This window comes from Ambystoma mexicanum, chromosome 8 (assembly GCF_040938575.1).
Source record: "Ambystoma mexicanum isolate Mex_15411 chromosome 8, UKY_AmexF1_1, whole genome shotgun sequence".
Classification (NCBI taxonomy): domain Eukaryota; kingdom Metazoa; phylum Chordata; class Amphibia; order Caudata; family Ambystomatidae; genus Ambystoma; species Ambystoma mexicanum.
In genome coordinates this window covers 177,805,374-177,829,025 of record NC_090929.1, presented here as the reverse complement: position 1 = coordinate 177,829,025, position 23,652 = coordinate 177,805,374, and the positions used below count along the sequence as shown (strand labels likewise).

Here is a 23,652-nt window from a genome sequence, read left to right as displayed (position 1 = left end):
TTTGGACCAAGAGGTAGGTTCATCCTGGAGGCCAATTCGCGATCCACATAATTTCCAACTGCTCCGCTATCAATGTATGCCTTAATTGCATGCAAGCGATCCGGTTGCTCTGGGTTTATGAGGACCATTGGCATTATGAAATGCGAGGTCAAAGAACTGGTTTTTACGCTCGGCAAGCGGACCTCTACACTTGTCGGGCAAGGTCGTTTCCCGGCTCAGATTTTTCAGAACTCTTATCAGAGACTCCCACTGTCTTCTTAGGTGGTTTCGTCGGGCAATCTCGAAGAAAATGCCCAGGACTCCCACAATAGAGACATAGTTGCATTTGTCGTCTCCGGTCACGTTCTTTCTGGGTTAAGGGGCCCTTTACAACCCCAATTTGCATCGGTTCGACGGCTTCTACTCCCTTGGTGTAACTTTGAGACTTAGGCAAGACTTGTGTTTAAAATCTGGATCGATCCACCTTTCTATTTTGTAGCCTGTGATCCTACTGGACCACCAAATCAATGTACTCTGAACAATCCTGAGGAGGATTCACTACCTGGGCAAGGACGTCTTTGAGTTCGCCACGCAAACCTCTGTAAAAAAGCGTGATCCTTTTGTCCTCGGGCCATCTGGTTTCCACGATTAGCCTATTGAATGATGCAATGTAGGTCAAAAGATCTTGATTGCCCTGTCGTAGGGAAAGGAGTTCATTGTCCAGGGCCTGCCCCTGGGAATGCCTTGCAAAAAGTCTTTCCATATTGGCCTGGAAGGCCGGGAAATCACGAAGGATTGGATCGTCCTGTGTAACTAGAGGGATCGACCAATCCGCAGCGCTGCCGCTAAGATACGAAAGTACAAAGGCTACCTTGGTCTCTGGTCCGTCGGAAAGGCTGCAGGTCTACAAAGAAAGTGCAAATGGCACTGATTCATAAATACTGCGAATCTTTTAGGATCACCAGAATAGCGTTCAGGTGGCGCCAAAGGCACATTTCCAGGTATGTTGATTTGAAATGGATTGGCTGAGGCCACTGGAATATAATTCCCCCCTGAGTTAGGTAGAGGGGTTTGTCCTGCTTTACTCTGTAATAGCTGTCTGGCGAGTTCATCAGTTTGTTCCTTTGACACTATCAATTCCCTCCTAAGGGTGTTTGTTTCCTGGCGAGCATCATGGACTTCGGCCCTTAATTCACCCAACAACTGGGCCAACTGGTCTGTGTCAGAAGTTTCCATAGCGCCTGGGTAGGAAATTTTTGGTAGACTTCGCGTTCTGTAGCGCTCACCTGGTTCCTACAGAGGCGCTGACTCAGGCTGGACTGCGACCCTGGGTTCGGGATGCGCTCAGGGTGGGACCTCTGAATACGAACTGCCTGGTTTGTGAGGTATTTTTCTGTAGATGGGGGGAAAAAAGGGGTAAATACCCAAGTGATAGGGTAAGGTTCCCCCCCAGTATTGCTTCTCCCACTTCTTGGCTTTCAACAAGTCTCAGCGAGCTCTTACCTTTGGCTTGGTGAAGGTGAGCTCTCCATCCTGCTTCTGGTGCAGGGGCACATGGAGTCCAGTTACGTCACTGGATGAATTCAATGTGCAGGTTAGAGTCCCTTTGTAATAGTCTTTAGATGCTGAGACTCCGTTGGGCGATGCTGTTGCAGTTGCACGTGCGGAGACACGTGAGTATAATTGAACTATGGTCTTTTCCAAAATGGCACCTGTAACAATGTCTTTTTCCCTTTCAGGTGCTGGGATGCTGTGGACGATGCCGCCGTTGCTGCACGTGCGGAGTCCGGTAAGTATAACTGAAACGTGGCCTTATCCTAATGGGCGCCTTAAACAATGTCTTTTTCCCTTTCAGGTGCTGGGATGCTGTGGAGGATGCCGTCGTTGCTGCACGTGCGGAGGCCGGTAAGTAATAGTTAAACTGTAACCTTATCCAAATGGGCGCCTTTAACAATGTCTTTTTCCCCTTTTAGATGCGGGGATGCTGCCGGAGTGAAGGCCGCGGTGAGCCTTGGAGTGATCAAGGATGGATAAGGTAAGCGAGCGCGGCTGCGGGCGTTTTGCACGTTTTCTAACCTTGAACTTTTCTTTGCAGGTCTCGGAGACTGGATTCTGGAGGTTGAATTCAGGTACGTATGAATTCCGGCGTGTTTTCTTAACCCCAGGTTGCTGCTCGGGAAGCTGAGGATGTATCCGGACCAGGTATGCAGGAGCCGACACGGTGAGCGTCCTGCTGCTGCTGCAGAATAACGCGAAGCACGTGAAATCCATCGGGCGTGGTTTAAATAGTGTAGCAGAGCTTTGGTGCATGTTCTTCCTCCAGCCCCACCCAGGTAAGAAAAGAGTTCCTGATTTGAGGAAGTAGTTCCTCCCAGCCCTGCTGGCTGGGAACTTCAGCCTGACTGGGTTGCTCTGGGTGAGTATGCAGCATGGTCTGCCTCAGGTAAGCCCACCCAAGCATTATGACATGGTTTACCCATATGAGCCCGGCGCCTATGGCGCCGGGACTGAAACCCTTTATGAGCCTGGCGCCAAAGGCGCCAGGACACGGTCCAAAGGGCCCCTGTAGGGGCCTGCTGGGTCCGGAAGAATGAAAGGCGGGCCTGCTTCCGAGGATGTTGGACCTGTCCTGGCTCCTCGGGAGCAGTGTTCATGACAAACGCTCAGATGCCCCTTCCGCTCAATGTTTTGTTGCCTGCGGGGTCGGCACCTTTGATTTATGTGGATAAGTTGGTGGATGGGCAGGTGTGGCACCCTTCCCTGTTAAGTCCCTGGAATTAACCTCTTCATGAGCTTTTCATGACCGGGTACTGGACATGTGCTTTTTGGATGTTCCGGTGCCCGAGGCACCTGCTCCGCAGGAGGGTGTGCTTTCTGGGGCGTTCACCCTGTCTCCTTTGGAGCGTACCGGCCTGTTCTTGCAAAAGGATGTTCTGGCCGAGGTCCGCAGGGTCTGGGAGAAGCCACACTCTGGGCTTTTCGTCAATAAAAAAAATTGACGCGCGATACAGGCTGCATTCTTCGGTAGAGGTGGCCCTGTCATCTTGCCCGCCCCCCTCCTCCACGGTGGCCTGCAGCATCCTCTTCTACGACGGCTAATCGGGTCCTGGGAAAGGAGGAATAGCTCCTTGACTCCCTTGGGAGGAAGATTTTCACCAACTCGGCCTTGCAGCTCCGGCAGGCCAATGCCGAACTGGTGTTAGCGGGGGCTAATATGTGGAAAGGTCTGTCGGAGTTTGAGGAGGTCATCCCGGTCGAGAAGCTGGAAGACTTTAAAGCGGGATTATCCGACGCCAGGGTCTTGGCCCAGGATCTCCTGGAAGCTGCGGCTCATCACATAGACACCTCGGCTCGGGGCCTTATGCCTGGGGATTGATACCTCAAGACAGGCGTGGCTGCATGCCACCAAATTTTCAAAGGAAGTACAGGATAAGGTGTTGGACCTTCCGTTTGATGGTAAGGAGCTCTTTCATTCTACAACAGATGTAGAGCTGACCAAGACGAAGGCACTCAGACGGCTAAGTCCTTGTCGGTCCTTGTTAAAACTCGCAGAGTGGATACCCCTTTGGGGAATAACTGCCGGAGGCAACAACAAACTCAGTTTTTCTCCCGCTCCTCAGCCGCAGGTGGCAACATGACTGAAAAACCTACAAAATGAGGGTTCTCCGCGCTCGCACGAGACCCCGGTGGTAGGGCGCATTGCGTCTCATTGGGAGGCATGGCAGACCATCACCGAAGACAGGTGGGTCTTGTCAGTCGCTCGGGACCCCTACCCCCTACTCCATCCTCCAACCCTCCTTTTCATCTGTCGGGATCGTCCTCCCTGAAAGCCGAGGTTCAGAAACTTCTGGACGTCAGAGCTGTAGAACCCGTTCCCTTCATTTCTCTTTGGGAGAGGAGCACTTCCAGTTTCGAGTGCTTCCTTTTGGCCTCAGCTCTGCGCCGCGTGTCTTCACGAAGATGATGTTGGTGATTGCGGCCTATCTTCGTCTGCAGGGTATCCATGTGTATCTGTATTTGGACGACTAGCTCTTGCACAGTCCTTGCCCGTTGAAAGCCGCGTGCAATCTTCAGTCTCTCCTTCAGCTCCTGTTCAATCTTGGGCTGTTGGTGAACTGGCAGAAATCTTCTATGACGGTCTCCCAGGACCTGATTTTCCTGGGTTTTCGCTGGAACACGATCGACTGCAGAGTGTACCTGACCGGAGACGGAATGGCGGATCTGTTGGCCACGTGTCAGATGTTTGTGCAGTCGGAGAGCATGTCGGCCTGGTGGTTCCAGAGGCTTCTGGGCCTCATGGCCTCGCGCGTGTTGGCTCTTCCTCTTGCTCGCCTCAAGATGAGGCGGACTCAGATGGCTCTTCGGAGTTCTTGGCGTCAGACTGTGGACCCGGATTCCAAGCTGATAATGATTCCAGCTTCCATGAGAGTGGACCTGGAATGGTGGTCATCTCTCAGCAACCTGTTGGTGGGTGCGGGTTTCCAGGACCCAGCCCCTACGGTGACGATCACGACGTACTCCTCCCTTCTGGGGTGGGGTGCGACGTTGGATCTTCTTCAGGTCTCGGATCTCTGGTCGCCTCACGACAAGCTCCTCCACATAAATCATCTAGAGCTTCTGGCGATCTTCCTAGCGCTCAAGGCGTTCAGACCGATCATGGCCAACAGGGGGGGAACCAAGTCTCCCCCGCTCGTGGACCTGTCCATCCAGATTTGGGAGTGGGCTGTACTTCATGGTGTTTGGCTGCTTGCAGTGCACATCCCGGGCCAGCTGAATGTCACAGCGGATGCCCTAAGCCGGCGGACAGTGGTCAGCTACGAGTGGGAGTTGAAAGGCGGAGATCCTCTCATGGATTTTCCAGTGTTGGGGCACACCAGAAGTGGACCTCTTCGCTACGGTGGTAAACAAGAAGCTTCCTCACTATGCCTCCAGAGGGGGACTGGGAGCCTCCTCTCTGGGGGATGCTCTCGTGATTCCATGGCACAACATGAGATTGCACCTTCCCGCCTTCACCGAGCAGTTTGCAAGTTGAAGAACTCGGTGGACTGTTCCCTTCTACTCATAGCCCTGTGGTGGCCGGCCAGGTTTTGGTTCTCAGAACTTCAACACCTGTCGGTGTATCCGCCGATCAGGTTACCCATGACCCCTGATCTTCTTCATCAGGGGGAACAGAAGTTGTGGCATACCTCCCCACAATCGCTCAGCTTGGTGGCATGGTGCCGGAGTTCAAGTCTTTAGAACACCTTAACTTGTCTGCGGATAACATGCGTATTATCCAGGCAGCCAGAGAACCCTCGACTAGATCCCAGTACAGAAGCAAATGGCTCAGGTTCTGTCATTGGTGTTTAAGCAAGCAGTTGGACCCGAGGAGGGCTACAATTGACACAGTGCTGTCCTTTGTATCCTTCTTAACAGAATCGGGTGTCCATGTTCTGTCATGCAGAACTTACCTTTCAGCGGTTTCCGCTTACCTTTCTAAGGACCAATGCTCTTACTCTCTGTGCAACCCAGTGGTTAAGAGGCATTTTGCAGGCTTGACACGCCTCTATCCTCCAATTCGTAGTCCGCACCCATCGTGGGATCTGAATGTAGTCCTGACGGCTTTGTGCCATAAGCCTTTCGAACCAATGGCCACGGTGGACCTGAAGTACCTATGCTGGAAAGTGTCCTTTTTGTTCGCCGTTACGTCAGCAAGGCGGGTGAGTGTCGGTGGAGCACCCCTTTTTGGTTTTTCACAAGGATAAGGTAGTCCTATGGACAAATCCTGCTTTCCTGACGAAGGTGGTATCTGAGTTCCATCTGAATCAGTCGATCTCCCTGTCGGTCTTTTTTCCGAACCCTACCTCAGAGGCAGAAAGGGTTCTGCATTGTCTCGATGTCAGAAGGGCTCTTAAGTTCTATCTGGATAGAATATCCGAGCTTAGGAGTTCTCAACTGTTTGTGACCTTCGGTAACCCTCAGGGTAAGCAGGCATCTAAGGTGACTATTTCTCAGTGGAGCGCCGCCTGCATTACGAAGTCTTTCACCGTCCAAGGGCTGAAGCCTCCTAAGGGTATTCATGCTCACCTGGTGCGGGGCAAAGCAGCCGCGGTTGCTTTTCAGAAATATGTCCCCTGGAAGTCCATCGCTAGGGCAGCTACTTGGGCCTCCCCATCAGCTTTTTGTAAGCATTATTGTCTTGACATGAGCTCAAGAGCTGATGCTCAGTTTGGTCAGGCTGTGCTGAAGAACCTGTTTCATTAAAGGATATTTCAATCCACCCGTAGTTCCTGTAAGGAGTGCTTGGGAATCTCCCATAAGTATGGAGGAACGGGACGTAGGAGTATAACAAGGTTACTCACCGTAGTGACCACCTTACTCCTAGTCCATAGTCCCCTTTCCTCCATACGCCCGCCGCCGTCCCCTCTAATAAGGTTCCTCTGTTATTGCTAATAGGTCTTGGACCTGGCGATAGAAAAGGACTGATGGGCGATGGGTGGGGCGGAGCCAAGGTGGGCGGGGTTCCGGCCGCGTGCCGGACCCCGCACAACAAAGAGGAAGAACACATTTCTGCTACTTTTTTGGATGCTTTTTACAAAGTGCTCCAGTCCCGTCCCACAGGACGGAGAGATGTCCCATAAGTATGGAGGAAAGGGTCCTATGGACTAGGTGTAAGGTGGTCACTACAGTGAGTAACCTGGTTATTCTCATTCAGGCGGTGGGCCACCTACCTCCAGAATCTGTGTTTCAGGGCATGCCCAAAACATGTGTATCATGCCCACATTCACCTCTCCACATTTAGGATATGTTTGTATCCCCGCAATGGTCTGAGGGGTCATGTACGCCTTATGAGTAATATACAACTGGATTTGCTGCAGTCTCGCATTTCTAGACACCTTTTTGTGATACCTTTGGGCTCTCACCCACAGCCTGTCGCCCATAGGTTCCCCGGCTTCCTCTTCCCAGTCCCGTCTCAACTGGAGTACTTCTTTACCCACCCTGGTCATGAGTAGTTCATAAATCCGGGAGACCTCGTGGCCTCTGTCTGAAACGTCATAGATTGTTTCTATTGCTGTGTCGGGCTGACCCTCCAGCACTGTTGGTCCGTTGTGTAATGTTTGAATTTGTTGCATAGGTACATGGGTGCTTGATTATGCAAACACTTGTATGTAAGTGAGAGGGTCTTAAATTTGATTCTTTGGTTGATTGAGAGCCATCGAACACTATGTCTCAGCCCTGAGATGTTTTTATATCAGATGTATTGCACCCCCTTGAAGGTAAAACAACTTTGATCCTACAGCATCTGGGACTTGTCCTAAGTGTAAGAGCTCGAGGTCGACTTTGTACATATGACATGGACATGTCCCAAGATCTCAGAATTCTGGGGAGATATCACTGATACACTTGTGACCACCACTGCCGTTGGAGCTGTAGAATGCCCTTTATTATGTTTACTGGGACTTCCCCCACCGCAACCATGGCTCCTTGGCAAATTTATCGTGCTTGCCAAAAAACACTTTTCTACATACTGTAAGTGTAGCCAAGCAAGTGAATAAAGAAATAGAATCGAGTAAGTAATCCACACTCTGAGAACCAATAGGTTTAGAATGAAGAAGGCAGCAAACACCATACAAAATCTTAGAATTAAGGTTCTAACCTTAAGAAGTCCTTCCGTAGCTTGAAAAGAAGGGGCCTAGTGGCCTTAGAATCATGGGTCCCAATAAGTCTTTTCTGTAGTCTAGTAGTCTCTTTAGAAAGATTGAACATGTGTTTGCTTGACCCAACAAGCAGTTGTAGGTGTTCCAAAGTTTAGGACAAACAAGCCGAAATCTTGACTAGACCCTAATCTTGTGGAGCCACTAGTGATGCTTCCATATCAAAGAGAAGAATTGCTCGAGATTCTACAAAGTGCAGGTATCTGGTTCATTGGCAGTGCAACTGTGTTCCTGGGAGATGCAGGGCAGTGACTGGTGGATACAGTTCCTATAGGAGATGCCCTCCTGACATTACTTGTGGGTGACGGGATGGATTCTTTCTAGTTGTAAGTTGGTTCTGTACTTTGTGTAGTTTCATGCGTATGGGATCCTCAATTGTTTGGTGCGGCAAGGGAAGGAATTGTTGGTCTGCAGTTTTCTCCGGTCATTGTACTTCTAGTGTCTGTCCAGTGTCTACCGGTACTAGGAAGAGCTTCACTGTTTGAAAAGGTAAGCATGCCAAGCCTTTGTTTATAAGGAAGATTGATTGGACTTTTGACTACAACAGAATGCTTTTGGTGACTTCTTAGGCTTTCGTTCAGGTGTGCTTCAGGCTTGATTCCCATACACCATTCACAGACTGGTCATATCTGGTTCTAGTAATCCCTTTCTCTGTTAATGTCTGTATTAAACGTTCTCCTTTTGTATGGACAACCTGACCATTGGCTCTGTACTGGGCTTACCCAGGGGTTTCCACAAGCTTCCACAAGCCAGTGAGATGCAGAAATGAAACATGAGGCGCTTGGGGGAGGCTTACTCAATTTGACCCTTAGTGATTTAGGGTCTCCTAAAGGGTATAATCTGTATTTGTGTGCCTGCTGAGGCATCATATGGGGTCTCATTAGGGGAATGCCGTTAAAGGAAGGGAAAGTCAAAAGTACTCAGGACATAATGCAAGAAAAGTAGGATGGAGCATGTACTCTCATGCTCCTTGGTCCTGCCCTCCAAGTCCTTGTTGTTGAGGTTTTTCTTGGCATTCTTGGGCAGTCACACTGCTCTGTCTTCAATAACCTGGGGAATGCAAGCTTGGCCAGAATGCACATGGAGATTGGGTGTCCCAGACTTTGAGTATTTTTGGCTTTAACTTGCTTTCCTCTAACAAATATCACATTGTAACTTGAATGGGAGATCCTTTATCCAATAATTTGAAGTGATGTCACATTTATATTATCTTTTTGATGCATCCTCCTTTTCTTGAGCAACTATGCATGATTTTCTTTAGAAGCAAAAACACCTTCATAGACCTGTATGGAATGGCGGACGCTTTACAGAACAAACTTCACGGAATTAGTCCTTTTGGAAACCATGAAATCTAGTTTGTGCCATGTTTGTATTTTATCTTATACCTAGGATAGTAGTTTAAAGGGCGTAATTGTGTGTACAGTCCTGTTTCAATGCTAGCAATGTTACCTTATGATGATGGCAACTTCGCAACAGAAAGCAGAATTTATCTGGCCACCAAATGTATTTCTGGTATTTCATGGTAAGAATATTTTAGCCATTAGCACCCAAACTAAATGGTAACCGTTTTACTGGTCCCATCAGAATGAATGGCTGATTGGACCCTATTGCAGCTAATTCATTTCACTGAGCCTTATCTTGTTGAAAGTGCTGAAATAATAGCACACATGCCATCTTTAGAATTCTGTCTAGATACCCCCTCCAAAGAAAGCATTGGAGGCTTTTGCAATTACTGAAAGAGTAATGGAAATAGTGTTCATTTTTACCTTGTTGTAGATCCTAGTCGCTGGGATCCATATCATCCTGCGTATGACCCACGAAGCAGGGACCCGAGAAGATATTGGTATGAACCGGACCAAGACCCCTACCGTCGCAGTGAGGCGTATCCATATGCTAATAGGTGGGTGCTTGATGTGCTGTTGTGTCAATTGTTTTGTACGGCTCCTGTCCTGTCTACCAAATAGTATGAGGGTGTCTGTAACACTCTTCTAGACATAAGGAAAAGCTGTGTTGGAATTTTGGCAAATATAGAGTTTTGATGGACCAAGAGTGTCCCAAAGAGCAGCCTCCATGACCAAAACATGGCCTTTGCAAATTACAAAATTAGGAGGGGCAGCAGTCAGCAGAGCGCACAGCCCTGTTTTGAGTGCATCTGCAGAGTTTGACTTAGTAGGGGCAGTGGGGTGACTAGGGTGAGTGGATGTTGACTGTAAAAAAAAAAAAAGAACAAAGCGCCATTGCTACTCGTAGGCGCCAAATAATTGAATTCATCCGTACACAACCATGATGGCTTTACTCTAAAAGGCCAGCATTTTCCCATGTTCTAATATGCAATGTACATTAAGCCTAGACATAGTTAAAAGTCTAGCATTTAGGGCTTTCTTCTAGGTCACTGCTTAACCTGGATAGTGTGCAAGCCCTAGTTTGCCCATGTTTTTCAGAGTACAAATGTACTTAATAGGTATAGGGGCTTTATTTAAATTCTTTGTCAAATGACAGCGCTTTCGGAGATGGTGATCTCAAAACACACTGTAGTTTGGCAATGAGTACTTCAATAAAAGCCCATATACCTAGTAAATAAATGTGAATGCTTAAGTGTGCGTCATGATTTGCACAGAATTTCATTATGCATAGATTTAATAAAGACTTTGTTCACCACGATGACTGGACATAGTTTTACTGTGCCTGCTTGATGTAATCGAGGTAATAGAGCACACACACAATTACTGCATGCCCCCCTTCTTACTTAACTCTCCACGGAAGTCCAGGGCACAATGCAGCTCCTAAACACATCTCATCCTTGCACTGGTACCTCAAACGGGATCCCTCGCTCCATAGAAGTCAATGGGAGCTGTGGTTTTTAATATATGGGTGGCTTTCCACATCTGTATGAAGAGTGCGGATCACAACACATAAAGCTCAACATCTTCATGATTGGTGCCTAAGAAAGTCTTGGTGTGTGATTGCTTTAGGCCACTGGGAGCCAGTGGAGTGATTTGAGGGAGACAGTGATTTGGTCTCATTAGTCTGCTCTGGTTGGGTATGTTCATGTACTGATTAGAGGGTTAACGTGATGAGATGCATTTTTTTGTGATTTTCAGAAACCCCTTTATTCCACTTTTAAGGTGGACATCTAAAATCTCCTTGCTTCGTTTTCCAAACAAACCGATCTTAATTTGCATTTAATTTTCGTTCGTGATTTTTACTGTTATATGGGGATAACGTTTTTAATGTCATGCATTTGAAGTAATGTTCTTTTAACGTGTTTTTAAATTGGCCCTGTGCTTTGTTGTGTCACTTGCATAATCGCCCTTTGCCGCGGTCTTGTTTTGTAAAGGCACGCCGGCTCCGAGGATCCCTGGCAGTATGACCCACGGTTTGACCGCAGCTTCGATAATGAACCAGAGCCTAGCAGAGGCCCGTATGCTGATGATTTTGATAGGCGCAGCGTACACAGTGAGCATTCTGTGCACAGTATTCACAGCTCCCGCAGTGTGCACAGCCGACGGAGTAGCTTCAGTTCTCAGTCGCAGCATGTGAGTTAGTGTGAAGTGCAAGAAGATGGATCGGGGTGTGGTGACGGGGTTTGCAGGGAGGGAAAGCATGTGAAAGTACATGGATTACACGCTGTGATTCAGGAGTTAACTGTGTTTCCACACTGTATGTGATCTATGAGCATTTTCTTGAAATTGCCTTAAATTGACAAACTCGTACGTCATAAGATCACTCTTTCACACCTATCAGGAGGTTGATTTCTGAAGCATTAGAACATAGAGACGCGCCTTAACTGTAGAGCAATATTATTTTGCTGGCTGAAAATCTGCATTTCACTCCCATTTATTTCAAAAGTTATTTCTAAATGGTGATTTCTGGCCTGGTGAAAGTAACATAAGAGTGAAGGGTCCAGTGCTAAGAAAGGGGGAGAACCATTATTAGGTCAACATGAACCCCCTGCACAAATCTTCAATCTCTATACTTGTGTCCCCGTTTGGTGCAATGACAAATATAGACACTGTTTGGGCTTGCTCTGGGATTCTTTCGATTTTCATGCCCTTGGCTAGTGTTCATTCTTCCTAGCACTAATCGGACTACGAGGTAATGAATTGCATGCAACTTTTTGCCTATGAAATTTGTCAATAATCTGTTTAATTTTCATAGAGCCAGGTTTACAGAAGCCAGCCAGACCTAACGGCTAATGTATATGATGCATCTGCACCGCCAGGATCACTGCACTCTGATTATCCATATGGGATGTACTCTGGCAACATTCATACTCCAGCAGATGCTACAGATTATTCTTATGGCTACCCAACTGAAGCGGGCTGGCAACCTGCAGAACAAGGTATTTTCAGAGACACGCGTGCACAGTCTATTTTTCGTTCTAAGTTTGGGATAGGATAATCATTTAAATGTATAATCTTGATTAAAGAATGGGAGTTGGCTAATCCGAAATTGTATGCTTTTGACTATTCTTTGATAACCTTACCTATGTGATTATCTCCCCAAGAATAATTTGTTGATTTAACGGTATATATAGGGTTACATTGTTAGGCTGATCAATACATTGAACAGTGATTGGATGGGGGGACATGTTTTAAAAAAAAATCTTAATTCGTCTTTTGTAGATTTTTTACCGTTGTACAACCCTCTGCTTAAAGCCATATTAATACATTTTGTGTATGCTGCTTCTAGGATCACTTCCAGTATTGCCTTTTAAATCTATTGTAGAATAGGGTTCCTTATTTTTGGCAACCTCCTATTTATTTATTTTTTGCCTGCCATCTTGCGCAATCTCAAAGCTGCTGATCTAAGATCCAGTTAAAGTTTGTCTTGGCCTGGAGTTGGTTATGCTTTCGTAATGCGAAGGAAGGACACATTTGCTTCAGTTTCTTTTTGTTCCATGCATACATTTGCAATTGGTGTGTATACCTAAAGTTTAACATGGGTATGATCATGCCCAGACTGATACGCTGCACATTTTGGAATGCACCCTATTTCACCACGATTGGATCTGGTGAAATGACATTGTTGAAGATTGTATGCAAATTAAGAAGCTTAGATTCCTGCGATAAGTAAAGGATTTAAGTGAGCTTGTTACTAAGCTTTGCCAAAGTCTATGCACATACCTGCATTTCTGAAGCATGTGTGCATGCACCTAGTTAGTAAAGATTTCTATTGTTGCTGCTTTCCAGCTTCACTTTGTCAGATTCTCAGTATTTTTGGCTGGGTTCTGTGTGTCTAGTTTTAGGCTAGGTAGGTTGCCACGTGTCACACACAGGCCTTAATAATTTGCAGGAGTCTCCAGGAAGTTTCATGGGTTTTATTAAGTACTTCATTAAGTACAGTGTAAAATCTGTTGGGGTACAAGGAATATGCTTTTCGATAGAGGCAGGCATATGGTTCAATACAGGTACCGGTTTGAAAAGGGGTGTAGGAAGTGGTGCTAGGGCAGTCCCTCACCTCCCGTGCCATTGTGGCTCTAACCCAGTCCTCCGTAAGGCATAGTTAGCCGTTCTTGCATGGTAAACTTTACTGTCTGATCAGAATCTGAGACACTTGGCCTCATTACATGTCTGCCGGTCTGGAAACAAAGGTGCCAGTAAGCTCACTGTCACCCTCACTTCCGGACCAGCAAACTACAAGTCTGCCCGCTGGTGCCTCATGGCACAGCGGCCATGGTAGGCAGACTTGTCACGGGAGCCCCAGCACTGTTGCTAACGGTGCTGGTGCTCCGTGACCCCACTATCATAGTCCCATAGGACTCTTATGGGAATGGGGTTTAACAAATGTACCACCGCCGGACTTGTAATAGCCCAGTGGCACCGGGAAGTCAAGCGCCAGTAAATTACGGGTCCGGCGGCAACCCACCGGTAGCACCGGCAGGGTTACTGCTGGACCCGTAATGAGGCCCACTGACTGTTTTAGGGACTTCCTACCTGGCTCTACACTACCAACAGTAAAAATAGGGTGATACATGTGGGCGCCTTCTGATCATAAAGCCATCTATCGCCACACCACTACTCCCTCCCCTCCCCCCAACTCTCTTCCTTCCCTCCAACCCCACCCACCTTCTCTCTTACCACGTCTGTCTCTGATGTTTCTTTCTCCTTCCTTTACTCTTTGATAACTCTTCTTCTCCAGCATGGGGTCTGGCATGGATTCACATGCTCATGAATATTCCCCGTCGTCAGGCTGGGAATCCTCGGTAAAGAAAAAACCAGTATCAGTTTCGTTTCTGATCTGTCTTTCGTAGAAATAACCAATCACTGGTCTCTGTGTCATACTGACCACAGCCAATGACTGCCCTCTACCTAAGCCCCGCTTCTGGCAGCCATCTTCAGATTTTTACCGCACGTTCATGTGTTGGGATCCTCGTGCTATTGCTCTCGAGCGTTAGTGCTATTTTTTCACGTTTTTTCTCAAAAACTTTGTTTTTTTCGGTCAAAAGAGCCTCAAGCTCCACCGACTCTCCATCCGATCAACGGGGACCCGTGTCGGATTCGTCTGCGCCCCTCAAGGGTGAAGATTCGTCGAGCTACGCTTTTGGAGGACTCCAGAAGTTTCTCAGGCCCGTCCCGGACATGGCCCAGGAGAAGGGAAGCTCGACGCCCGGAAAGCTGTTCAGGGTCTGCCCTGGATGCCAGCTGCAGAACGTCTTTAAGGAGGACTAACACTCCTTTTTGTCTTTACTGCTTACATGAGGACAAGACGCACGTGGAGAAGGACTGTGCGTTTTGCGGCAACATGTAGGAGCGGACCATGAAGGACCGCCATCAACGTCTCGCCAACTGGCTGGAAGGGAAGAGCCCGTCCGGCGAGAAGAAGAGGAAGAAATCCGAGCGGTCTTCTAAGACCTTTGAGGACGCCCCGGCGACGGGGGTCCAACACAAGGCCGAGCACTGCAAGTCCGCTGGCACCAGGAGCGCCGAACGGTCGGCTCTACGGGCGCCAGGCAGGGCGCACCCTCCCCGGTACCATCAACCACGAGCCAACGCTCTGGGTCGGGTAAGAGGAAGGCCGAGCACCCGGCGAAGCTCCTGGAGAGGCCCCGGTCGAGCTCGAAGGCCCCATCGGAGGGGGAGCGAGGCAGTGTCCCCCCCCCCCAAGGATAAGGCGGTGAGCGCACCTAAGGTGGTGAAGGCCTTAATCCATCCGGCCAAGGCCTGTATCGAGACTGTCGCGGCGGCCCTGGCTCAGACTGTGGAGGCTACGCCAGTGGTGGCGACATCGGGGCTCAGAGTCTCCCTGCCACCTCGGAGGGAGTCCTCTTTTATGCCCATCGATAGGACCCCCGTGAAATCTCCGGCGGAGAAGAAAAAGGGGGGGCAGGGTGTCGTCGTAGACTCGGCTTCAACCTCGGAGGAAGAGCTGATCGAGGTCTTAAGCCACGGCCTCGGCGTGGAAGAAGACCGGCCCGTCGGGATGGATCCCGACGCGGGTGACGACGACATCGTTGAGGGCGCTGACGGGGCCCCTGATCGCCCGTTGGATTCCCCTCTGCCAGCGCCGCAAGACAACTCGGCGGCCATTTTGTTGGCTATACAGTCCTTATGCTCGGAGATAAGGACGAGACTACCGTTGCCAGCGGAGGAACCACTCCCGTCGGGGGACCCAGAACCGGGACCTTCTGGCGTTTCTCCTCCCAAGAAAAGAAGGATTCACCCTCCACCTCCTTATCAGCCGTCGCGCCCCGTCCAGCCCTCCTCCCCGTCTACGACTCGAGGGGATGATATGGGGACTGACACGGCCGCGACGGGTACGGACGACGAGGTCTACGACGAGGATCTTCCGTCGTCACCTCCCACCAGGGCTTCTCCGCCCGACGAGATTGGATCGTTCCACTCCATGATCACCAGGGCATCCGAACTTTTCCAACTCTGCCCTGAGGAGAAGAAAAAGGAAGGATTCCTTTATCAACGGCGCGAGGCCAAGAGGAAGACGGTCCTCGCGGTGCCTCTACTGGACGACATTTGGGATGAGGGCCTCGCCCTCCTCAAGACCCCTTCCACGACGCCAGCTAGAAGAGACCGGTACGAAAAGAAGTACCGGGTCCCGGACGCGGCCCCCCTGTGCCTCCGGGCGCAGCCTACCCCGGACTCCGTCGTCTCCGCGGCGGCCAGGAAGAAAGCGGGGGGGGGGTGCGGCCTCCACATCGACTTCCCCGCCGGACGGCGAGGGAAAGAAATTGGACTCTATGGGACGCAGGGTCATCTCATCTGCAGCGACGACGATTAAGGCGGCCAACGCCTTGGCTATCGTGGCCCGCTACGACAGGGAGCTATGGTACAAACTGGCTCCCCTGCTGGACTTCCTACCAGACGACAAGAGGGCGGATGCCCTGGAGATCCTACAGGAAGGTGAGGTGGCGTCGGACCACACCATCACTATTGCGACGGACATCGCCGATACGGGATTTCGCCAGTTGGGCAACGGCGTGTGCCTTAGGCGGCGTGGATGGCTCAAGGCTACGGACTTCCGTCAAGACGTACAGACCTGTAACGCTCACCTGATTCCCGTAGAGGCGCCGGTCTTGACTGGGCGTATACCGTATCTTCAACGGTGACGTGTAACACACAGCTGGCTCTTTGGGCTGGACCTCTGTGCACTGTATGTTTGACTCGAAGGGTAAGATGTCTGCAGATAGAAAATATGGGATTAATGAACTGGGTTATTGAATGTCTCTCTTCTTCCCTTTCTCTTCTCCTGTAGAACCCCGAAGGTTAACGCTCTCACCTTAGGTAAGTGAACGCCGTGCTCTCCATCTGCCTTGGGGCCGGGTGCTGTAACCAGTTTCTTCACTGGATAAGGGGAGCAGGCCTCTTGACTTCAGAGGACTGCTGTCCGTCGTTTACTGCACGAACGGTAAGTTTCGAGTAATTCTAATGTCTTTAAAGTCTTTAGTAATGATGTCTCTTGTTTTGCAGGGTTCCGGCGATGGTGGATGACGGGCTGAAGTGAGTTGAAGATGGAGCCCGTGTGATGAATAGAAGCGCCTGGAAGCACGTAAGTAAGCGCTTGTTGCCTGCTTCACGATGCGCTCTAACTGTCTTTTTATTTTGCAGGTACAAGTTCGGAGCGGCTGCAGGGTGCCGGAATACCCACTGGGTTAGATGTGGGAAGGAGTAATGGCTCGTGAGTATTAAAGTTCCCCAAAGTCTTTAAACGCACCTTGTTTTGTCTTTCAGATGCGGGATGCAGCGCCGAAGGCCTCCGGAGCGTGCGAAGAGTTGGTAAGCTTTTGTCTTTCAGATGCCGGAATGCAGTGTGAAGACCTCCGGAGCGCACGAAGAGTAGGTAAGCCTTTGTCTTTCAGAATGCAGCGCGAGGCGTTGGTGACAGCCGATGGCCCTGGTAAGTGAAGAGCTGTCACTGAAGACCGTAATGCTAACCTGTTCTTTCTTGTCTTTATAGGTGTTGCTGAAGACTGGATTCAGGATGGTAAGCCTTTTTCCTTAGGCCCAGGATCAGATGCAGAAGACACGATGAGCGTTCTGCTGCAGAGGATGCAGAATAACGCAAAGCAAGATTCATCCATCGGGTGTGGTTTAAATAGGCTCCTGTAGTGCTTAGGTGTCTCCTTCCACAGCCACGCCTAGGTAAGAAAAGAGTTCCTGCTTTCCAGAAGAGTTCCAGTGTTCTGAACCTAGGGAGTGGCTCCTGCCCCACCCAACAGGAAAAGTAGTTCCAAACAGAAGAGGATCAGAGGCTCAACTGGCAGGCAAGTAAGCAGCATGGTCTGCTGCAGGTAAGTCCACCCAAGCATTATGAGCCCGGCGCTTCCAGCGCTGGGACTGGGCATATTTATGAGCCTGGTGCCACTGGCGCCAGGACTGGGTCCAAAAGGTCCCAATTGGGACTGGTTGGCACTCGGAACCTGGGTTATGAATCTGCTTCCAAGGGAGTTGGGAAAACCCTGACCTTTTGGAAGCAGAGATCATGACAAGACCAGAGTCCTGGACATGCCGTTCGATGGGAACAACCTGTTTGGGAAAACAGTGGACGATTCCCTTCAGGCCATTAAAGCGGACACGGAGACGGCCCGGGCCCTTGGGGTTCTGCAACGACGACGGCCGCCCTTTCAGAGCAGCGGAGGCAAGGGCGCCTCCAAAGGTTCCGGCGGCGGTTTCTCCACCTACCGTCAAGCGGCCCGCTCGTCGTCTCAGGAGGCCTATAGGGGACGAGGCAAGTCTGGCGGACCCCGCCGTCGTCGCCAAGGAGGTCAAGGCGGCAAAGCCTCGTCGAAACAGGATTGAACCGACCGTGGGGTCGGGCCCCCACCGAAGCACCCCGGTGGGAGGCCGGCTGGCGAGCTTCGTCTGCGTGTGGGAGTCCATCTCCACCGACCGTTGGGTGTTGGACGCCTTAGCCCGGGGCCACGCGCTCGAGTTTCAAAGAAGGTGCCCGCGCGTCCCCCCCGTGGCCAGGAAAGAGCTTCACGTCCCGCAGCTTCTCCTGGAGGTAAAGGCGATGCTCAGGAAGGGCGCCATCGAACTCGTCCCAAAGAGGCTTCGGGGCTCCGGAGTTTACTCGAGATACTTCCTCGTGAAGAAGAAGACGGGAGGATGGCGCCCCATCCTAGACCTGCGACGTCTGAACAAGTTCATCAAGGCTCAGAAGTTCAGGATGGTCACCCTCCAGCACGTCCTCGGTCAGCTGGAGGAAGGAGACTTCCTGTCGTCGTTGGATTTGGAGGATGCCTACTTCCATATTCCCATCCTAAGGGGGCACCGAAAATTTCTCAGGTTTGTGGTCCAAGGGCGTCACTACCAGTTCAAAGCCCTCCCCTTCGGACTACGGTCGGCACCCAGGGTTTTCACCAAGTGCCTTGCACTGGTGGCGGCGCAGCTGCGCCGAGAGGGGATCCACGTCTACCCCTACCTGGACGACTGGCTCATCCGAGCCAAGACGAGGGAGCTCGCCGTGGACCACACGGCAAGGACCGTCCAGCTTCTCACGGACCTGGGATTCTCCGTGAACTACGCCAAATCCCACCTGGTACCCGCGCAAGACGCACTGTTTCTGGGAGCGAGGCTCGACAGTGTCCCTTCTGGCCTCCCCGTCGGAGGAGAGGACCAGGGCCATCCTGGGCAAGGGCCAACGGATGTTGGTGGCCGACGCGGCCAAGGTGAGGTCCATCAAGTCCCTCCTCAGAATGATGTCTTCCTGCATCTACCTCATTCCCCTGTGCAGGCTCCGGATGCGCCCGTTGCAGGAGTTCCTGGACGCGCGCTGGATCCAAACGACGGGCAGCTTCGAGGAAAGGATCACACTCGACGAGAGTTTCCGACGAGCGATCCGGTGGTGGGGCACCCGCGCGCATCTGACGGCGGGCATGGACTTCTAGACCCCAGCCCACCAGGAGACAGTGACCACGGATGCCTCCCTGGAAGGGTGGGGAGCGCACACCGAAAATCTGCACGCAAGAGGCCTTTGGCTTCTGACGGAGAAATCACTACATATCAACGTCCTGGAGCTCCGTGCAGTGTTTTGGGCCCTCAGGTCCTTCCTTCCGTCCCTCAAGGGCAAGGTGGTGAGGATCTTCACCGACAACACCACCCATGTTTTACATCAGGAAACAGGGCGGAACCAGGTCCCCAGCACTGTCCAAGGAGGCGCAGGACCTGTGGCATTGGGCCGTCGCCCAAAGGATGTTTCTGGTGCCGTTTCATCTGGCAGGGATAAAAAACACCATCGCCGACTCACTCAGCAGGGAGCTGCGCTCGTGCCACGAGTGGGAACTACGGCAGGATCTAGTGGATCGCCTCTTCCGACAGTGGGGCACACCCCAGATCGACCTGTTCGCGACGGCGACGAACTCCAAGTGCCGGAGGTTCGCCAGCAGGTTTCCCCAGGCGAGGAGCATGGGCGATGTTTTCTCGTTCCCCTGGGAGGGCCTGTTCCTTTACGCGTTCCCTCCATTGCCACTGCTAACCCGGCTCATCAACCAGCTCAAGAGGTCACGGTGCAGGATGATCCTCGTCGCACCTGCGTGGCCGAGGCAGATATGGTTCCCGGACCTTCTGGACTTGTCAGCGTCCCCGTCAATCAAGCTGCCGGTGGACGCGGATCTACTCTCCAGGGAAGGAGGCGCCATCCTCCACCACGACCCGAAATCGCTGAACTTGCAGGCCTGGCTCCTGCAGCGTTAGTTTGGAGGATACGACATACCGGCCGACTGCAGAGAGGTTCTTGCAAAGGCCAGGGCGTCCTTGACTCTTAAATGCTACGGACACAAATGGAAGAGGTTCTCTGTCTGGTGCCACGCACAGAAGATTAACCCTCTACGGATTACGGCTCCCCAAGTACTGCCGTACCTGCTGACGCTGGCCAAAGCTGGTCTGGCACACACGTCCATCAAGATTCATCTTGCTGCGATCTCCCGATACACCAGAACCACGGGGCGGACGTCCTTGTGGTCTCATCGTCTGGTGAAAGAGTTCATGAAGGGACTGTTCAGATCGTTCCCGCCGGTGAAGGCTCCGGCCCCGGCGTGGGAGCTCAACGTGGTGCTGACCAAGCTCATGGGACCTCCGTTCGAGCCTCTGCACTCGGCCCCGTTGAAGTTTCTGTCGTGGAAAACGGCGTTTCTTGTGGCCATCACCTCCGCACGACGAGTGGGAGAGATCCAGGACCTTTCCTGCAAGGCCCCGTACTTGACTTTTCACGACACGAGGGTAGTGCTTAGGACGCACCCCTCCTTCATGCCCAAGGTGCCGTCGGACTTCCACCTCAACGAACCCTTGGTGTTGCCTGTGTTCTTCCCGTCGCCTTCGTCGCCGGCTGAGAGGACTTTGCACTCGCTGGATGTGGCTAGAGCGCTGAAGTTCTACGTGGACCGCACAAAGTTTTCGGAAGACGTCACAACTCTTTGTGAATTTTGGACCTGTCAATCAGGGGAAGGCACTCTCGAAGGCTTCCATTTCCAGATGGCTCTCCGGCTGTATCATGTACTGTCATCGGTTGGCAAACCGACCGCTGCCTGGCCGTCCGAGAGCCCATTCCACCAGAGCGATCGCAGCTACCACGGCGTTCCTTTCTGGTGTGCCCCTGCTGGACATATGCAGGGCTGCTACGTGGAGGTCGACGCACACCTTCACGAAATTCTACTGCGTCGATCGGGATTCCAGGGAGGAGTCCAGGGTCGGCCAAGCAGTGCTGCGCAACCTGTTCGCCTGAGGTGAGCCTGGTGAGGAGGTAAGATGCTTAATGTTGAGTTTGATGTAATGCTTAATGTTGAGCCTTTGCCACCTCCCCTGGTTGTGCATGTGTGTACTGCTATGTATTCTTTATTCATGAGCATGTGAATCCATGCCAGACCCCATGCTGGAGAAGGAACAAGTTACTTACCTGTAACTGTTGTTCTCCAGCATGGGTCTGGCATGGATTCACATGCGAACCCTCCCGCCTACCCCTCTGCGGCTCTTCACTTGGTCATACTGCCACTTCACGTGCTTCCAAAGCTGAAGATGGCTGCCAGAGGCGGGGCTTAGGTAGAGGGCAGTCATTGGCTGTGGTCAGTATGACGCAGAGACCAGTGATTGGTTATTACTACGAAAGACAGATCAGAAACGAAACTGATACTGATTTTTTCTTTACCGAGGATTCCCAGCCTGACGACAGGGAATATTCATGAGCATGTGAATCCATGCCAGACCCATGCTGGAGAACAACAGTTACAGGTAAGTAACTTGTTCCTCCTCTCACTCTACTACTCCCACTTTTCCCACACTGCCACTAGTACTGCTCTCACTACTACTGTCTTCTCACTTCCATCTGTCTAATCCCACACTACTAGTCCTTGCCTACTACCACTGCCTCCACACTGCTCTTCCTCTCCACCAAGCTGAGGGATATGATGCCCTGTTCACACTTCCACTACACCCACTCACTATTCTCACACCCTCCCCACTTCGCCCTACTCCTCGCACACCACTTCTACACCCCTGTCTAATAGCCTCGCTCTCACCTAGCACCCACTCCCTTGCACTCTGACTACTTTAGCTTTATTTCGGCGGTCAAAAACATAAAAGCAGCAACATACATAAAAATATCGATCAGTGAAAATAAGCAGTTGGTACATACATGATTATGGCACATTACATAGAGAAATTAGGCAGAAAAACAATTCTAAAATCTAGCAACCCCTGTATAGAGAATGGGAATCATTTTTGCTAAAACCATAAAAACAAATTTAATTAGTAATAAAAAAAATGTGTCCATCAGGTTGATGCTAAAATATAATTACTAAGATCCTAGACCTTGTGACTTGTTATGTAAATTGCCCGCTCTACACAACACAGTCCTCCTAAGCCACGCTCTGTGAATGCACTTGGCAATGTAATGTAGCATATTGGGGTCTTCACATCCAACACCTCTGACACCCTCCTAAGGCCTTGCAATCTACATACTGGCAATAAATACATTGCCCTAAGATCTTTATACCTAGGGCAAAGCAACATGAAGTGAAGGACGGATTCGTTCTGAGCGCCACAGCACTGAAAAAAGGAAGAGCAGCTTACATTATTCAAATATTTCTTGAAGGAGGCTACGAGCAGAGTTCCTGCTCTCAGATCAAACAATAATGAGCGAGCCAAGCATGGAGTGATGGCATCCAAATATCTTTCCAAACCAAATGTGCCTTTACCTGCAGATAAAGCTGGCCACTAGAAAGCCTTGCACAAGATGACCCCAAAACCTGTTTATAATCTTCTCTGCAGGCAGCTTTAATCACTTCCTTACTCTCGGGGCTAATGCAAGCCGGTCGCTTTCAATATTGTGCGAGGCCCAAGGTTATGCAAGGACGTCATGTCACCTAAATGCCAGGGGGAGCGGAAGTAACATTACATGACCCTTGACCTCTGATGACATCAGAGGAAGTGAAAGTAATGGAACACAATCTTTCACCCTTTGACCAAACAGGAAGTGGCTTCACATAGCATTGTTTTTAAGTACATTACAAAAAATATGGTTACGATATCACTGTAAAGTGATATACATTTCATACAAGAATGGCTCATATGGATCGTTAATACCAGTGCGTATAGGACCATTTACCAAATTACTGTGAATGCAAGCAGACGTCCTAGGTCAAACGATAATGATGTTTTACTATACAACACTTACACTTAAGCACTTCATATAGAACACATATACATACAATATCTCCCAGTCTGTATTGGTACTCATTTATCAACCTCAGCAGGATGAAAGGCTGAGTTATGATATGATTGGTTATTTTATAATGCGCTTAATATCCAGAGATTTCGAAGCGCGGACCCGGGGATCGAACCTGTGTTGCTCTGCGTCTCCTTGCTTCCAAGGTAAGCACGTTACCCCTAAGCTTTCCTCCCGTTGACCTTGCCGGGAGCAGAACCTGCAACCTGCGGATCGCACACAAATTGCAGAAGCGAGGGCTCAACCCACTGAGCTATCTTGACGGCTATAGCTATCAGAAAACCAGCCACTCCAGAAACAAAGAGCCACATGCTGCTGGCCCAATGAGCCACATGCTGCTGGCCACAGCCCAGGATCCTCAATTTAAAAAAAGTTTCTTTTTTGCTACCCCTAAAAACTTTTTTTTAATTGAGGATCCTGGGCTGTGGCCAGCCGCATATAGCCCATTTGGGTACCAGGGGTAGCAAGGGAGAACTCGGGGGTCGCAGTTGCGACCTCTGGCGACCCCTAAATGATGTCCCTGAGATTATGCACATACGTTTAGCGTGCCTAAGCCAAGGAGTTATACAGATGCCTTCTAAGGCCAAAAAGTTATCTAGTGGCTCCTTAAACGTGTACAACCCGGGTGTTGATAATATACAGGACCATAAAAATAGAGGTTTGAAAGCTATTACATGCTCTATGGGGCACACATCACATTCTAGGTGCAATGTGGCATTCGAGGCACTACTCGGTTGCAACATTATTGACTTGTAGACTTTTCACATCCAAAAATCTCTGCGCCATATAATGCTACAGATGAGGC

General features: G+C 50.4%; 1 protein-coding gene across 6 annotated transcripts in view; it reads left to right on the top strand.

The window, feature by feature from the left end:
- Positions 1-23,652, top strand: part of SEC16A (SEC16 homolog A, endoplasmic reticulum export factor) — a 1,467,667-nt gene that overhangs the window by 226,418 nt on the left and 1,217,597 nt on the right. For all 6 annotated transcript variants that reach the window (XR_011268503.1, XM_069609587.1, XM_069609588.1 and 3 more), the window contains exons 5-7: positions 9,450-9,573; positions 11,011-11,209; positions 11,832-12,015. Coding sequence is in view for 5 of the 6 variants with exons in the window: in XM_069609587.1 (XP_069465688.1) it covers positions 9,450-9,573; positions 11,011-11,209; positions 11,832-12,015 (507 nt within the window). In the remaining variant the exon portion in view is untranslated. The remainder of the gene's footprint in view (positions 1-9,449; positions 9,574-11,010; positions 11,210-11,831; positions 12,016-23,652) is intronic.